The sequence below is a fragment of the Entelurus aequoreus genome, linkage group LG23 (genome assembly GCF_033978785.1).
Source record: "Entelurus aequoreus isolate RoL-2023_Sb linkage group LG23, RoL_Eaeq_v1.1, whole genome shotgun sequence".
NCBI classification, from domain to species: Eukaryota; Metazoa; Chordata; class Actinopteri; order Syngnathiformes; family Syngnathidae; genus Entelurus; species Entelurus aequoreus.
This window is the reverse complement of record NC_084753.1, coordinates 17,543,609-17,556,986: the sequence shown is the minus strand read 5'-3', so window position 1 is coordinate 17,556,986 and position 13,378 is coordinate 17,543,609. Positions and strand designations below refer to the sequence as shown.

Here is a 13,378-nt window from a genome sequence, read left to right as displayed (position 1 = left end):
ACCATCCGCAGTTAAGGTAAAACAGCATGTACAGTATATATATAAAAAAACTATATATATATATATATATATATTTTTTTTTTTTCCCATAAAGAAATACAATCATGTGTGCTTACGGACTGTATACCTGCAGACTGTATTGATCTATATTGATATATAATGTATATATTGTGTTTTTTATGTTGATTTAATTTAAAAAAAAAAAAAAAATATATATATATATATATATATATATATATATATATATATATATATATATATATATATATATATATATATATATATATATATATATATATATATATATATTTTTTTTTTTTTAATTTCTTGTGCGGCCCGGTACCAATCGGTCCGCGCAGGCCCGGCCCTAACCAATCTGGCGCCTTAGGCAAAATTTTAGGTGGCGCCCCCCCCACTTCGGCAGTGAAGTGTATATACTCACAAGAAACCGAATAGCTTTGTCTTTGACCTTTTTTTTTACTTAAAGAAAGCAAATTAACAATCAGAATAGTTAACAAGATTAAAAAAAATATGGATAAATAAATGAATACAAAAAATAAAAAATGAATATATGAAATACAATATTTTTTACATACATAAACACAAAATAAAACGTGTCAACAAGTTGCATAAAATAAATTAAAAATACAATATAAATAAGGCACTGCACAAAACAAGATATCAAACCAGTATGACTTTAACAACTATATTACAAAAAAAGGGGATCCTACGGAGTTCTCTATTTGTGCTTTTTAATATTGCATTAACTAGAATGACTTACAAATTACTGTACACCAGGGAGTACTGTAATTACCTAACGTTACATTATTATTTTCCATAACAATTTAGCCCCCTCCACAATATTAACCCGACGTTAAAACAGAACTAGCTATTTATTGATTAGCAATTGCCGAATCATGTAACATTAGCTTAATGCTAAAAAGACAGGCTACTATCACATTCTGTAACAGACAAATAATTTCATGTAGGCTAACGTTACCTACCTGCTACCTCTGTCTTTTTCTCTTTTCTCCCCTTCTTTTCTCCCCTGGGCACCTGACAGTTTTGGCCGTTTTGACATCTTGTGTTGATTTTTTTATGTGGTGACGTCCAAAAAGAGTCATGATACGGGAAGGGAGGGGGCGCACCGTGCCGGGGGAGGGGGGGCGTAATGTTGTAACAAATAATATTTCTATTAAATAGGCTTTACTTTGCATTTTAATTAACGTGGGATTATTTTATGTATTTAGAAATAATAGTACCAACTTTTTTTTTTTTTTTTCCCTTTTTTTCCTCCAACATTTGTGGCACTGGCGTGGCGCCCCCTGATGGACGGCGCCCTTAGCATTTGCCTATACGGCCTATGCCACGGGTCGGCCCCTGTCCGCGGCCCGGTGGTTGGGGACCACTGGTATAGGGGACACATATTCACCATTAATTAGTTGCTTAATAACATGCAAATTAGTCATTAAGTACTTGTTAATGTCTTATTCTGCATGGCCTTATTATACAACCAGTAAGCCATTAACTAAGAGTTAACTAACCCTAACCCTTATTTCTTTTTAGTAACCCTAACCCTAACCCTTATATGTTCCCCTAGTGTCCAAATAACTGTAAATTAAGTCTTTGTTACTTTAATAAGCAACTAATTAATGGTGAATATGTTCCTAATACTAAAGTGTTACCAAAAATGTTCATAATTTTGACAGCACTCAATATAATTTTATTATAGGGCAGAATTTTTATTGCTGGTTTTGCATTTGTTTTCACATGTACTGCACAATATAAACAATTATACTACTTTTTCCCCCACAAAGCTTGACAGTGACTACATTAACTTGTTCACTTGTTGGTACCTGTTTGCTTAATTGTCAGGCTCCACCCTTGTTTGCTCGTGTATGACGTTATAGCCAGCAGCAGGTGCGAGGCAGAACCTACGACCAATGTTTTAACAGCATCCACATTCATTCGCAGGTACACCTCAGATTCTGAGCTCTGCGTTGCAGACATTGCTGTGCTCGGTGCCGTCTTAAATGGCTTTATTTAATCTTGGCAACAGTAAAAAACAGTCCCACAGAGAGGGACATTGTGGTATTGAAGGAAGGTATGTTTATGTAATAGGCATGAATGCAGATAAGCCCATCAAATAGCATTAGAACATAACAGTGCTGGACAAACATGCAAGACTATAATGAGAATGTGGCAATACTTAGAGAAGAGGGTATGTGGAGGTTAAAACTGCAGTCTATTTATTAAATATTATTATAAATAATATAGTAATGGAACATAATTTGTGATACATCACGATACTTGTTTAGGAGAAATCGTATATTATTATTATAATTATTATTACATTTTGTGGGAATTTAATGTCATATATATTTTGTATTCATTAATTACTTTCCAGACTGAGTTAAATGAACAAATATAATTAGTACGATGCTTCATAAAAGATACAAATGTTTTACAAAATTTCAAAAAGTATGAGTCCCTTTCTTTAAATATGATTTCCAACGCAACCTGGATTAAAAGGCCATACATACACAGAAGACTAATTTAAAAAAAAATTTTTTTTACTATTATTTATCCTTTTTGAGAGTCATCAGGTGGCTTTGAGTTTGGTTTTCTATAGCAATATGTTAATAGATGTGTTATTTGGCTGATGTTTTAATTTTTTTTCATTTCTTTCTTCTTTTATTCTTTATATATTTATTTTGAATAATTTTTTTCTGTATGTCTACTATTTATCCTTTATGTGAGTCTTCAGGTGGCTCTGAGTGTGGTTTTCTGTAACAATATGTTTATAGATGTATTTGTTATTTAGATTGTTTTTTCTTTTTTTCTTTGTTTTTATCTATCTATTTTTTTTTTCTGTATGCCTATTTATTATTTATCCTTTTTGGGGAGCATCAGGTGGCTCTGAGTGTGGTTGTCTGTGGCAATATGTTAATCCATCCATCCATTTTCTACCGCTTGTTCCTTTCGGGGTCGCGGGGGGTGCTGGAGACTATCTCAGCTGCATTCAGGCGGAAGGCGGGGTACACCCTGGACAAGTCGCCACCTCATCACAGGGCCAACACAAGACAACATTCACACTCACATTCACACACTAGGGCCAATTTAGTGTTGCCAATCAACCTATCCCCAGGTGCATGTCTTTGGAGATGGGAGGAAGCCGGAGTACCCGGAGGGAACCCACGCAGTCACGGGGAGAACATGCCCGGGATTGAACTCAGGACTACTCAGGACCTTCGTATTGTGAGGCACATGCACTAACCCCTCTTCCACCGTGCTGCCCCAATATGTTAATAAATAAATAAATAAATAAATGGGTTGTACTTGTATAGCGCTTTTCTACCTTCAAGGTACTCAAAGCGCTTTGACAGTATTTCCACATTTACCCATTCACACACACATTCACACACTGATGGCGGGAGCTGCCATGCAAGGCGCTAACCAGCAGCCATCAGAGGCAAAGGGTGAAGTGTCTTGCCCAAGGAACACAACGGACGTGACTAGGAAGGTAGAAGGTGGGAATTGAACCCCAGTAACCAGCAACACTCCGATTGCTGGCACAGCCACTCTACCAACTTCGCCACGCCGTCCCTATATATATATATATATATGTATGTATATATATGTATATATATATGTATGTATATATATATATATATATATATATATATATATATGTGTATGTATGTATGTATATATATATATATATATATATATATATATATATATATATATATATATATATATATATATATATATATATATATATATATATATATATATATATATATATATATATATATATTTAGATGTATTTATTTTGCTGATGGTTTTTCTTTTTCTTTTATTTTTTGATTTATTTAAGATTAAAGATTAAAGTACCAATGATTGTCACACACACACTAGATGTGGTGAAATTTGTCCTCTGCATTTGACCCATCCCCTTGGGGAGCAGTGGGCAGCAGCGGCGCCGCGCCCGGGAATCATTTTGGTGATTTAACCCCCAACTCCAACCCTTGTTGCTGAGTGCCAAGCAGGGAGGTTATGGGTCCCATTTTTATAGTCTTTGGTATGACTCGGCTGGGATTTGAACTCCAACCTACCGATCTCAGGGCGGACACTCTAACCACTATTATGTTTTCTGTGTGTATAGGTAAAAAGAGAAACATTTGATATGTGATTGTACTACTTAAATTGTACGTGCCTTAAAACTCATTAAACATATCTTTTAAAAAAGAAGTCACATTTAATTTATACTGCTGAAACAGGGTTTTTCAAAATGTGGCAAGACTCCCGATAAAAAAAATTTCCGGACCATATAGCTGGATAGGCTTCAGCACCCCCGCAATCCCGAAAGGGACAAGCGTTAGAAAATGGATGGATATACTGTACATATATATATTTTTTAAAGTTTTTTGCATTTTAAAGACTTTTTACTCTTTAACTGTATAAACTAAAATTCAACACATTTTGCCTGTGAAATAAGTTAATTCAGCCTAGCAGGTGTTAAAAATGTTTTTCTTTATCTTTCGCAAACTGCTGCACCTCAACCAAGGACACCTGCCTGTTAAAACTGCACTAAGACATTTTTAAATGACAGGTAGGTTCTCCCAAAATAATAATTTTAAGAAAAAGTGCTGTTGCAACATAAAATTACCGGTAGATGAATTTTGCACCAGCTAACTAAAGAACGAGGCTTGTTCTAAAAAAAATAAAAGTTGTGACCACAATAACTTATCTTATGTCAATTAATCTTTGGGCAAATAGCACCACACTGGCACGACATGAGAGGAAAATAATCCCTAATTCTCAATAATGATATCATTTGGGATTTAAGTGTGTTATGTACTGTATGCAAAGCACCTAAACAGCTACATGTTATACAACCAACAGGAACACAAAGTCTCTTTGTGGACGTTCCAGGCCAGTTCCTGCACTTAAACGGCTTTAAGGCAGCTGGAACATGTTGGTCAGTATTATGGTGATTTACCTCTAATGAGCACTTACATATTTATGGTCTTTCCTGATAAAGGGCCATAATAATCTTTCTGAAGGCATTTATTGGTATGAATCAGGGTTTGGACTACTAGATTTACGCTGCCCATTAAATACGGTGATTCTCAAATTAATTTTAATGAGCAAATCTTGCTGGATTGGTGTCTTTTATGATAAACGTGGAGAAATCTAGCCTGTTTTTTTTATACTCACACCAAATTCTGGGGGTACTGGAGTGGCCGTCCCACTGATATCGTCCTCGACGGCAGTGATCCGCAAGAAGTCTATGAGCTTGGGCCGGGAGGGATGAGAGAACCACCTGCAGAAGGAGAGGGACTCCTCCGTCTCCTGTTGCCAGACGTCTTTCTGATTTAGGAGAGCTTCATCTGGAGACATCACAAATATAGAAAGGCTTCAGTGCATGCTACCTTATTGGCCTGCAAAGCTTTGTTTCGCCACACAAGTCTGGAAAGACAGGTTGTCGCATATTTGGGGTCTATGGATTCATACATGAGAACCAACAGCTCCCAAGCTTTTCTAGCTTGGAGAGATTCAGCTTTGATTCAGAGACACGATGGAAAAAATGTCCCAAAGTTCGGCAAATTAGCAGAAAGGAAAAGTTATGATGCAAATTTTAAGATGTTTACTGAATTAAAACTTTTTACTGTGATTCCTTTGGGTTTTAGAAAACGATTAATTTTGTCATGTATCTATTTTTCTCTTGGATTTTGTCATTCTGTACTCTTTAATATTTTCCCCACAAAAAAGTTGTCTTATATTTGGGTCAATGCAATATAAAATTATTTCGAGTGTAATTAATAATTTACTGTGTGTGCTTAAAAATTAATCGTATACAGTAATACATTGATGTACAAAACTTTTGGTTTACAAAATTTTAGATCAAGCCAAATATGCCTGCGTGTACGAACCATGTGTCCTTGTACGAACGCTTCATTAATTCATGTTTTGTTCCGCTGGCTTGTGGTTGCTTGTATTAAAGAGATTGAGGGAGCCGGCTACCTACCAAAGCAATTGTTTAATTGTGAGGAGAACGGACTTTTTTGGAAAAAAATAATGCCAAAGAGGACTTATTTCACAGCGGAGGAGAAGACTACCTCTCTTTCAGCTGCGCTTCTTCCAAGAGCACACACACACACACGGCCCCTCGCATCCCTTCTCTCCATTTGTTTGCTCTTCTCTCTCCTCATGAGGAGCAACTCACTAGAGGAAGTTGCCTATGTTAATCGGAATCAGAATCAGCTTTCTGTACTCTGTAGAGAAAGCTGAAAAAGTTAAATCTACTTACAGTACAGTGTACTGTAAGTAGATTTAACTTTTTCAAATGTTTATTGTTGCAGCAATCTGGTTGTTAAAGTTAAGGATTTTTGTGATTTTTTTATCATTTGTGAGGGCACCAAAGGGACTTTTGTTTGTGCGTGCGTGTGTGTGCGTGCGTGTGTGTGCGTGTTTGCAGAGCAGTGCATACAAGACAGTTCAGATTGTCGTTGTTTTTTGTTGGCCTATTAATAGGTAGAAAGTTCATTAATCACCCCCTTGTTATATTTTATATGAAGTAATGTTTAGCATGTTATATTGTGTTTAAAGGAAAATAGTGACTTTTGTTAAAGCTGGAACACGTTATTCATTTTTACATTGTTTCTTATGGAGACATTTGCTTCACTGTGCGAACTTTTCGATTTACGAACCATGTTCAAGAACCAATTAGGTTTGTAAATCAAGGTTCCACTGTAATATATGTGTGTGTATATATATATATGTATATGTATATATTTGTATATATATATGTATGTGTGTGTGTATATATATATATATATATATATATATATATATGTATACATATATATATATATATATATATATATATATATATATATGTATACATATATATATATATACATATATATATATATATGTATATATATATATATGTATATGTATATATATATATATATATATATGTGTGTGTGTGTGTGTGTGTGTGTATATATATATATGTATATCTTCTTCTTAGGTTCAGTCTAGTCAATGTCGACCTTGGATGATATCATGCACCAGTCTTCTACACTCTGTTCTTTCCACCACTCTATCTCTGAGCTCAGCTAATGTCATTCCTGTTGTTTTTGTAATTTATTCCATCCACATTTGCCTTTGTCTTCCTTTTCGACGTTTCCCCTCACATTTTCCAAGCATGATGTCTTTACCTAAGTTGTTGTGTCTTCTCATGATATGGCCAAAGTAACCTAGCTGTTGTTTAATGATCCTGTCTAATAATGAAATGCTTTGTTTAATTTTCTCTAGCACTTCTTTATTTGAGATTCAATTTGTCCACAGAATTTAACTCGAAGGCAAATATTTTTCGTGAGTCTTGTTTTTTCAGTGTCCAACTTTCACATCCATAAATTGCTATTGGGAATATTAAAGTCTCTATCATTTTGATCTTGGTGCTTAGAAGAATGTGGTTGCTCTTGAGCATATTATTCAGTTTAATCAGTGATGCGCTGGCCATTGTTAATCTTCTTTTGATTTCCTTTGCACACCCACCACCTTCATATATTTCACTGCCTAGGAAGCAGAACGACTGCACTACTTCTGTTTTCTTGATCCATCTTCGACTCTGATGTTTTCTGTTGTCATTATCTCGTTTATTTCACATTTAAGTATAGGCCCGCCTTAGCACTTTCATTTTTGACTTGAGCTAATAACATTTCTAGATCACTGCAAGAGTCAGCCTGTAAGGTGGTGTTATCTGCGTATCTGAGATTATTGATATTCACACTCCCTATTTTGACTGATTGCCTCACACTCATCCAGAGCTTTCCTCATTATATCTTCTGCATATATAGGCTAAATAGAAGGGGTGCACCTTTGCCTATCGGGAACCATTCAGTGTCACCATGTTCAGTTCTCACTACTGCTTCTTGATTTTGATACAGACTTCTCATTAGTAATATTAAATGTTCTGGTATTCCCATATCTCTTAGTGAAAGCCATAGTCTATAAAGCACATTAATAAGCTCTTTTGGCATTCCCTGGTTGTTTCCGTTAACCATCTTAAGTTGGCTATTTGGTCCCTTGTACCTCTTCCTTTCCGGAAACCGGCCTGTTCTTGTGGAAGGTCTCTTTCCATGTAACTTTCCATTCTTCTTTGTATGATTTTGAGCATGATCTTACTGCATTGTGAAACTAGTGCTATTGTTCTATGGTTGGAGCACTGCTTTCTGTCGCCTTTTTTCGGGATGGGAATATAAACTGATCGTTTCCAGTCTTTTGGCCACTCCAATGTGTTCCATATTGTATTACATACGGTTGTTAATGTTGCTACGGCTTCATTACCAGCATGTTTAATCAGCTCTATTGGAATATTGTCAATACTTGGCGATTTGTTGTTAGCTATCCCTTTTAGGCAATATTCTACTTCCTCCCTTGTTATTGAAAGTTTGGGTGTATAATCAGCTGGTATGAACAAATCCTTTACATTGGGATCTCTGATCTATAGCTCCTCAGTATACTCCTTACATCTGCTTTTCACTTGGCTTTCTTCTGATAATAAAATTCCATTCTTATCTTTAATCACATCTTGTCTGCCTTTGAAGGAACCAGTCAGATATTGGATTACTTTATAGGCTTGCCTGGTGTTACCTTTCTTCATATCTTCTTCTATTTCCCCACACTTTTGCATAAGAAAGTTATTTTTATCTTTACGAATCTGCTTTTGTAGCTGAGTGTTTAAATATTTATATGTTCAATGTGTTGTTGTTTAGCTTGGCGTCTTTGTGTAATGATATTTTTTTGTCTCTCCGCTTATCCATTCTTCTCTTTTGCATCTTTTCAATTTTGGAACATATTTTTCTGCACTCGTACATATATTGTCTTTCACTTGCAGCCAGAGATTTTCTGAATTCCCTTCTTGTTCCAGTGTGGCAAACCTGTTAGAAACTTCAATGGCATAGTTTTACTGAATGCGTTCCGTATCATACCTGTATGCTTTGGCTTTCTTTTCAACTCTCTTCAGTTTTAGTTTGATGATTGCTATAAGAAGCTTGTGGTCTGTTGCACATGCAGCACCAGGTAAAGTTTTGCATAGTTGAATTATGCTTTTCCATCTTTGTTGACAGTGTATATAGTCAATTTGGTTTCGAGTTTTCCCATCCGGTGACGTCCATGTGTACAGTCAACGGGCTGGTTGTTTGAAACAAGTGTTTGTTATTCTCATTCTATGTTCACCGCAAAATTCAATGACTCTTTCCCCTGCTTCATTTGTCTGGCCAAGAACGAAATTTCCAGTGATTTCTGATACCAGTGTCCTTCCCACTTTGGCATTGAAGTCTCCCATGATAAATACAACATCGTTCTTTGGTGTTGTTAGTAATGTGTATATATATATATATATATATATATATATATATATATATATATATATATATATATATATATATATATATATATATATATATATATATATATATATATAAAATGCTGTTTTAGAAGTAATTTCCCTGATGTGCACATTTAACCTATTAATGCCAGTTTTCCATGTCCTTTTTGTCTTGTGAGGCTGTGGCCCAAGGATTAATTCCTCAATATTAATTAAGTGTGACTGGTATTTGCCAGACACATATGATGACACTTGTAAGGGGGTTCATGGTGGGGATGACGTCACCCAAATAGGGCTTTAACCATGTGACCAATGGCGTAACGGGCACCATTGTTTTAATACCAGAAATCCACCTGTGTCATATAGTTCAAAAGACATTCACCGATTTTGTAGTCCATTTTTCATTTTACCGATATGATTTGAAAGATTTATGGCCCTTAGGGGTGTCATGCTAAAAGAGTAATTTAATCGACTTTTTATTTTGAAACTTTATTGTTCAATCCACTCCAAAATGCAACATTGCTTAATCCACACCCAAAGGTGTTTTAGTAACCTCGTCAGCAGATTCTAGGGATTTGAACTCGTAGAGGTACAAGAGCCCAATTACGAGCTTGCCAAAGCGTCCTTGAAGTGTGGCACCATTCAAGCCACCATTCTCACTCATTATTTTGTTTCCCTAAAAGTAACCTTATTTGCAGGTACATTTTCCAAACAATCAGGTATTGTCTTTGTTAAAAAGAATAAATAATGAATTAGGTCCCAAATTAACCAAAGTCTAACACGTTGTGGCCATTTTTAACTGGCCCATTGATTGTGTGTACTAATTTTTAACCAGAAGTCTACCTACATCAAGCCGTTTTTGTAATTCAAAGGACATCTGCCATTTTTGTAGTCCATTTTTACACTGAGGAAATGGGTTCCAACACTAGCACGGCTGTCATGGCAATGTGAAACGTATGGAGACAGCCAAATCACATGATAAAATAATTCCTCGTTCGTGTTTGCATATTGTGGACTACATGTACCAAGTTATATGGCAATCTGAAACATTTGAAACCGTTGCCTACAGGCATACAGTACCTTGGTAAAATGTCTCCCCTTTAGTTTTGGGCATACATTAGGCTGCTAAGCATGTTATACTTATTTTCACCAGTATACATTGCTAGTGTTGGTTGTAGTTCGTTTTAGTCTTTGTTTTCCGATAGTACTGACAGTAACCATATGATTGCCATTTGTTGTGATATTGTACGCAGGCATGACTTCTTCCTGAAAATGGTCTAATTTCTGTGCAAAATGTGTTGGTTAGAGATTTGTTATTGACAAAAAGCCTGTCTATTCAGCTATTATGGTCCCAGAACCTCAACCCCTATTAAGAGGCAGTAGAAGTTTGAAGTTGCCACTGTGGGCAGCACGGTGACACAGGGGTTAGTGCGTGTGCCTCACAATACGGAGGTCCTGGGTTCGATCTTGGGATCTTTCTGTGTGGAGTTTGCATGTTCTCCCCGTGATTGCGTGGGTTCCCTCCGGGTACTCCGGCTTCCAAAGACATGCACCTGGGGATAAGCTGATTGGCAACACTAAATTGTCCCTAGTGTGTGAATCTGTCTATTTGTTGGCCCTGCGATGAGGTGGTGACTTGTCCAGGGTGTACCCTGCCTTCTGCCCGAATGCAGCTGGGATAGGCTCCAGCACCCCTGCGACCCCAAAAGGGACAAGCGGTAGGAAGTGGAAGGATGGATGGATGAAGTTTGAAGTTTCTTGGCGTAGCCCAGTCGATCGTGCTGGATTTGGCTGCGTATCTGGCAACCTCAGTCAGGGAGACGGGGAGACTACAGAATTTTGACCGTGATTGCAGTACCATTTCTGGCCAGATTCTTAAATATTGCTCCTTTTAAGTAACGTCTTCCAGTGAACATTACATGACAGACAAAAATTGCAAGTAGTATCAACTGTCTCCATATTGGCTGCGTGGCTCAGTGGGTAGTGACTGTCTTCGAGAATGACAAGCTGTAAATGGAGCTTGAGCTAACTTCACATACATTTGTAGGAACTTAATAAAATATATTGAACTAACTTATTTTAAAGTCATCTCAACATATTTTCAAGGCCATTATACATCAGACTGAATGTCAACTCACATTTTGAAGTGGAATATACTTGACACTGTAAGTTGACTCAACTTCCATCCATCCATTTTCTACCGCTTGTCCCTTTACAGGGTCGCGGGGCATGCTGGAGCCTATCCCAGCTGCACACGGGCGGAAGGCAGGGTACACCCTGGACAAGTCGCCACCTCAACTTTACGCAGTCAAAGCAACAAGATGACCTGACTGAGTTAAGTTGAGTCAACGTTTTTTTAGTGTTGCCAACAGTAGTTGTAAATAAATAGGCAAAAACATTTAGTTATTTAGGACTTGTGTGTACTGACTTACTGTACATTCTCGTTAAGTGGCAGCTGTTTGACTCAGGGACATACTGTACACACTGTTGATTGACTAGAAGACTGGAAACCTGCCTTTACACAAACATAATTCTTTAAGTCAAACAAAGCTGAAGCTAGGATCTGACATTTTAAGACACAAATGATCTAAAACAGTGATTCTCAAACTGTGGGACGGCAAATAATTAAATAATGTAAAGTAATTCATTGTAATTTGAAACATTTTTAATTTTGCCTTCTTTTAATTTTCTTTAAAGCATTTTGAATTGCCTTGTGTACAAAACAGTCATGTTACAGTGGCCAAACATATTAAATATACTTATTAAACAAAACCTCTGCCTTGTTTTTAATGAATACTTAGGCCGACTACGCTACTGTCGTACCACCATAATAACGTTGGTCATTATGGTGGTACTTGGAGAGCCAAGTTTTTTCTGAGGTGGAGCTTGATGGAAAAAGTTTCATAACCACTGTACTAAAAATTGCTGCATCATGTGACAACACACACCTCGCGAGACGTTTTAAACTCCGGTCACGTCGAGTTAGCACACTTCCACATCAGGTGCTTGCGTTGTACATCATGCCTGGCTTAATACACACCCGGGGCATGTCTCGCCAGCAAGGGGCCATTATTAACAGACTACCACACATCCTTCACGTGGAGCGTGTGTCTACTTTAATTGGACCGAAGAAACCAGACCAGGAGGAGGTCAAGGGGTCATCTGAGAGAGGCTCCCTTTGTGCTTCCTTTTTCGAATGGTAAATAAATTAAAACCTTTCAGCATATATATACCTAAATAGTAATGGTAATGTTATAAATGTGCCATTCCATGCACAATGTAGAAATTCAGCATATAATTAACAGTAATTTTTTTTTTTTTTAATGAAAAGTGTTGCACATTGATCTTATTACACACTCAGTCCTGTTACCCAACCAAATTACCCCCTCTTCAAAATATGGAATATTCCATGAGTCACATGTTCCACAGAACATTGCATTATTCAGATCCTCCGAGGGTCACTTATTCATTTTTTCAATTATTTTTCATCTACGACTGGATGGGTTTGTTTATTTTTTTTAAATAATAATAATTGACTCACTCTAACGTACTTAGTGCCAATATGCTATTAGAAGGAATGTCATGTGGCTAAATGTATTGGCTAATTCTATTTAAAAAAATCACTCCTGTTACTTTCAGTCCTGTTACTCAAATTGGTCATCTTCCTCATAGCAACCTTGTACAAAACAAGTATATACAGTATGTGTATATGATATACAGTGTGTGTATATTGTACCTATGTAATGTATTTTTGTGCCAAAGAAAGGTGAGTAAAAGTTTATTGATAATATATTGTAATAAGACTGGTACATTTATTGTTGTTTATAATAATAATGATGATAAAAAGCTAGTTATTCGATTTATAAAATAAGACGTGGGAGTAAATAATCTTCACTTCTTCCCACTCCTTTTTGGATATGGACAAACCTAACCATTATGTAATGTTTTCATTGTTTATGTGTTTTCATTGTG

The 13,378-nt window shown here is 36.4% G+C and overlaps 1 protein-coding gene across 1 annotated transcript in view; it reads right to left on the bottom strand.

Annotated features, from left to right (window-relative positions):
* LOC133640755 (formin-like) overlaps nucleotides 1–13,378 on the bottom strand; it is a 95,312-nt gene that overhangs the window by 70,084 nt on the left and 11,850 nt on the right. The window contains exon 4 of the mRNA XM_062034338.1: nucleotides 5,224–5,396. Coding sequence (XP_061890322.1) covers nucleotides 5,224–5,396 — 173 coding nt within the window. The remainder of the gene's footprint in view (nucleotides 1–5,223; nucleotides 5,397–13,378) is intronic.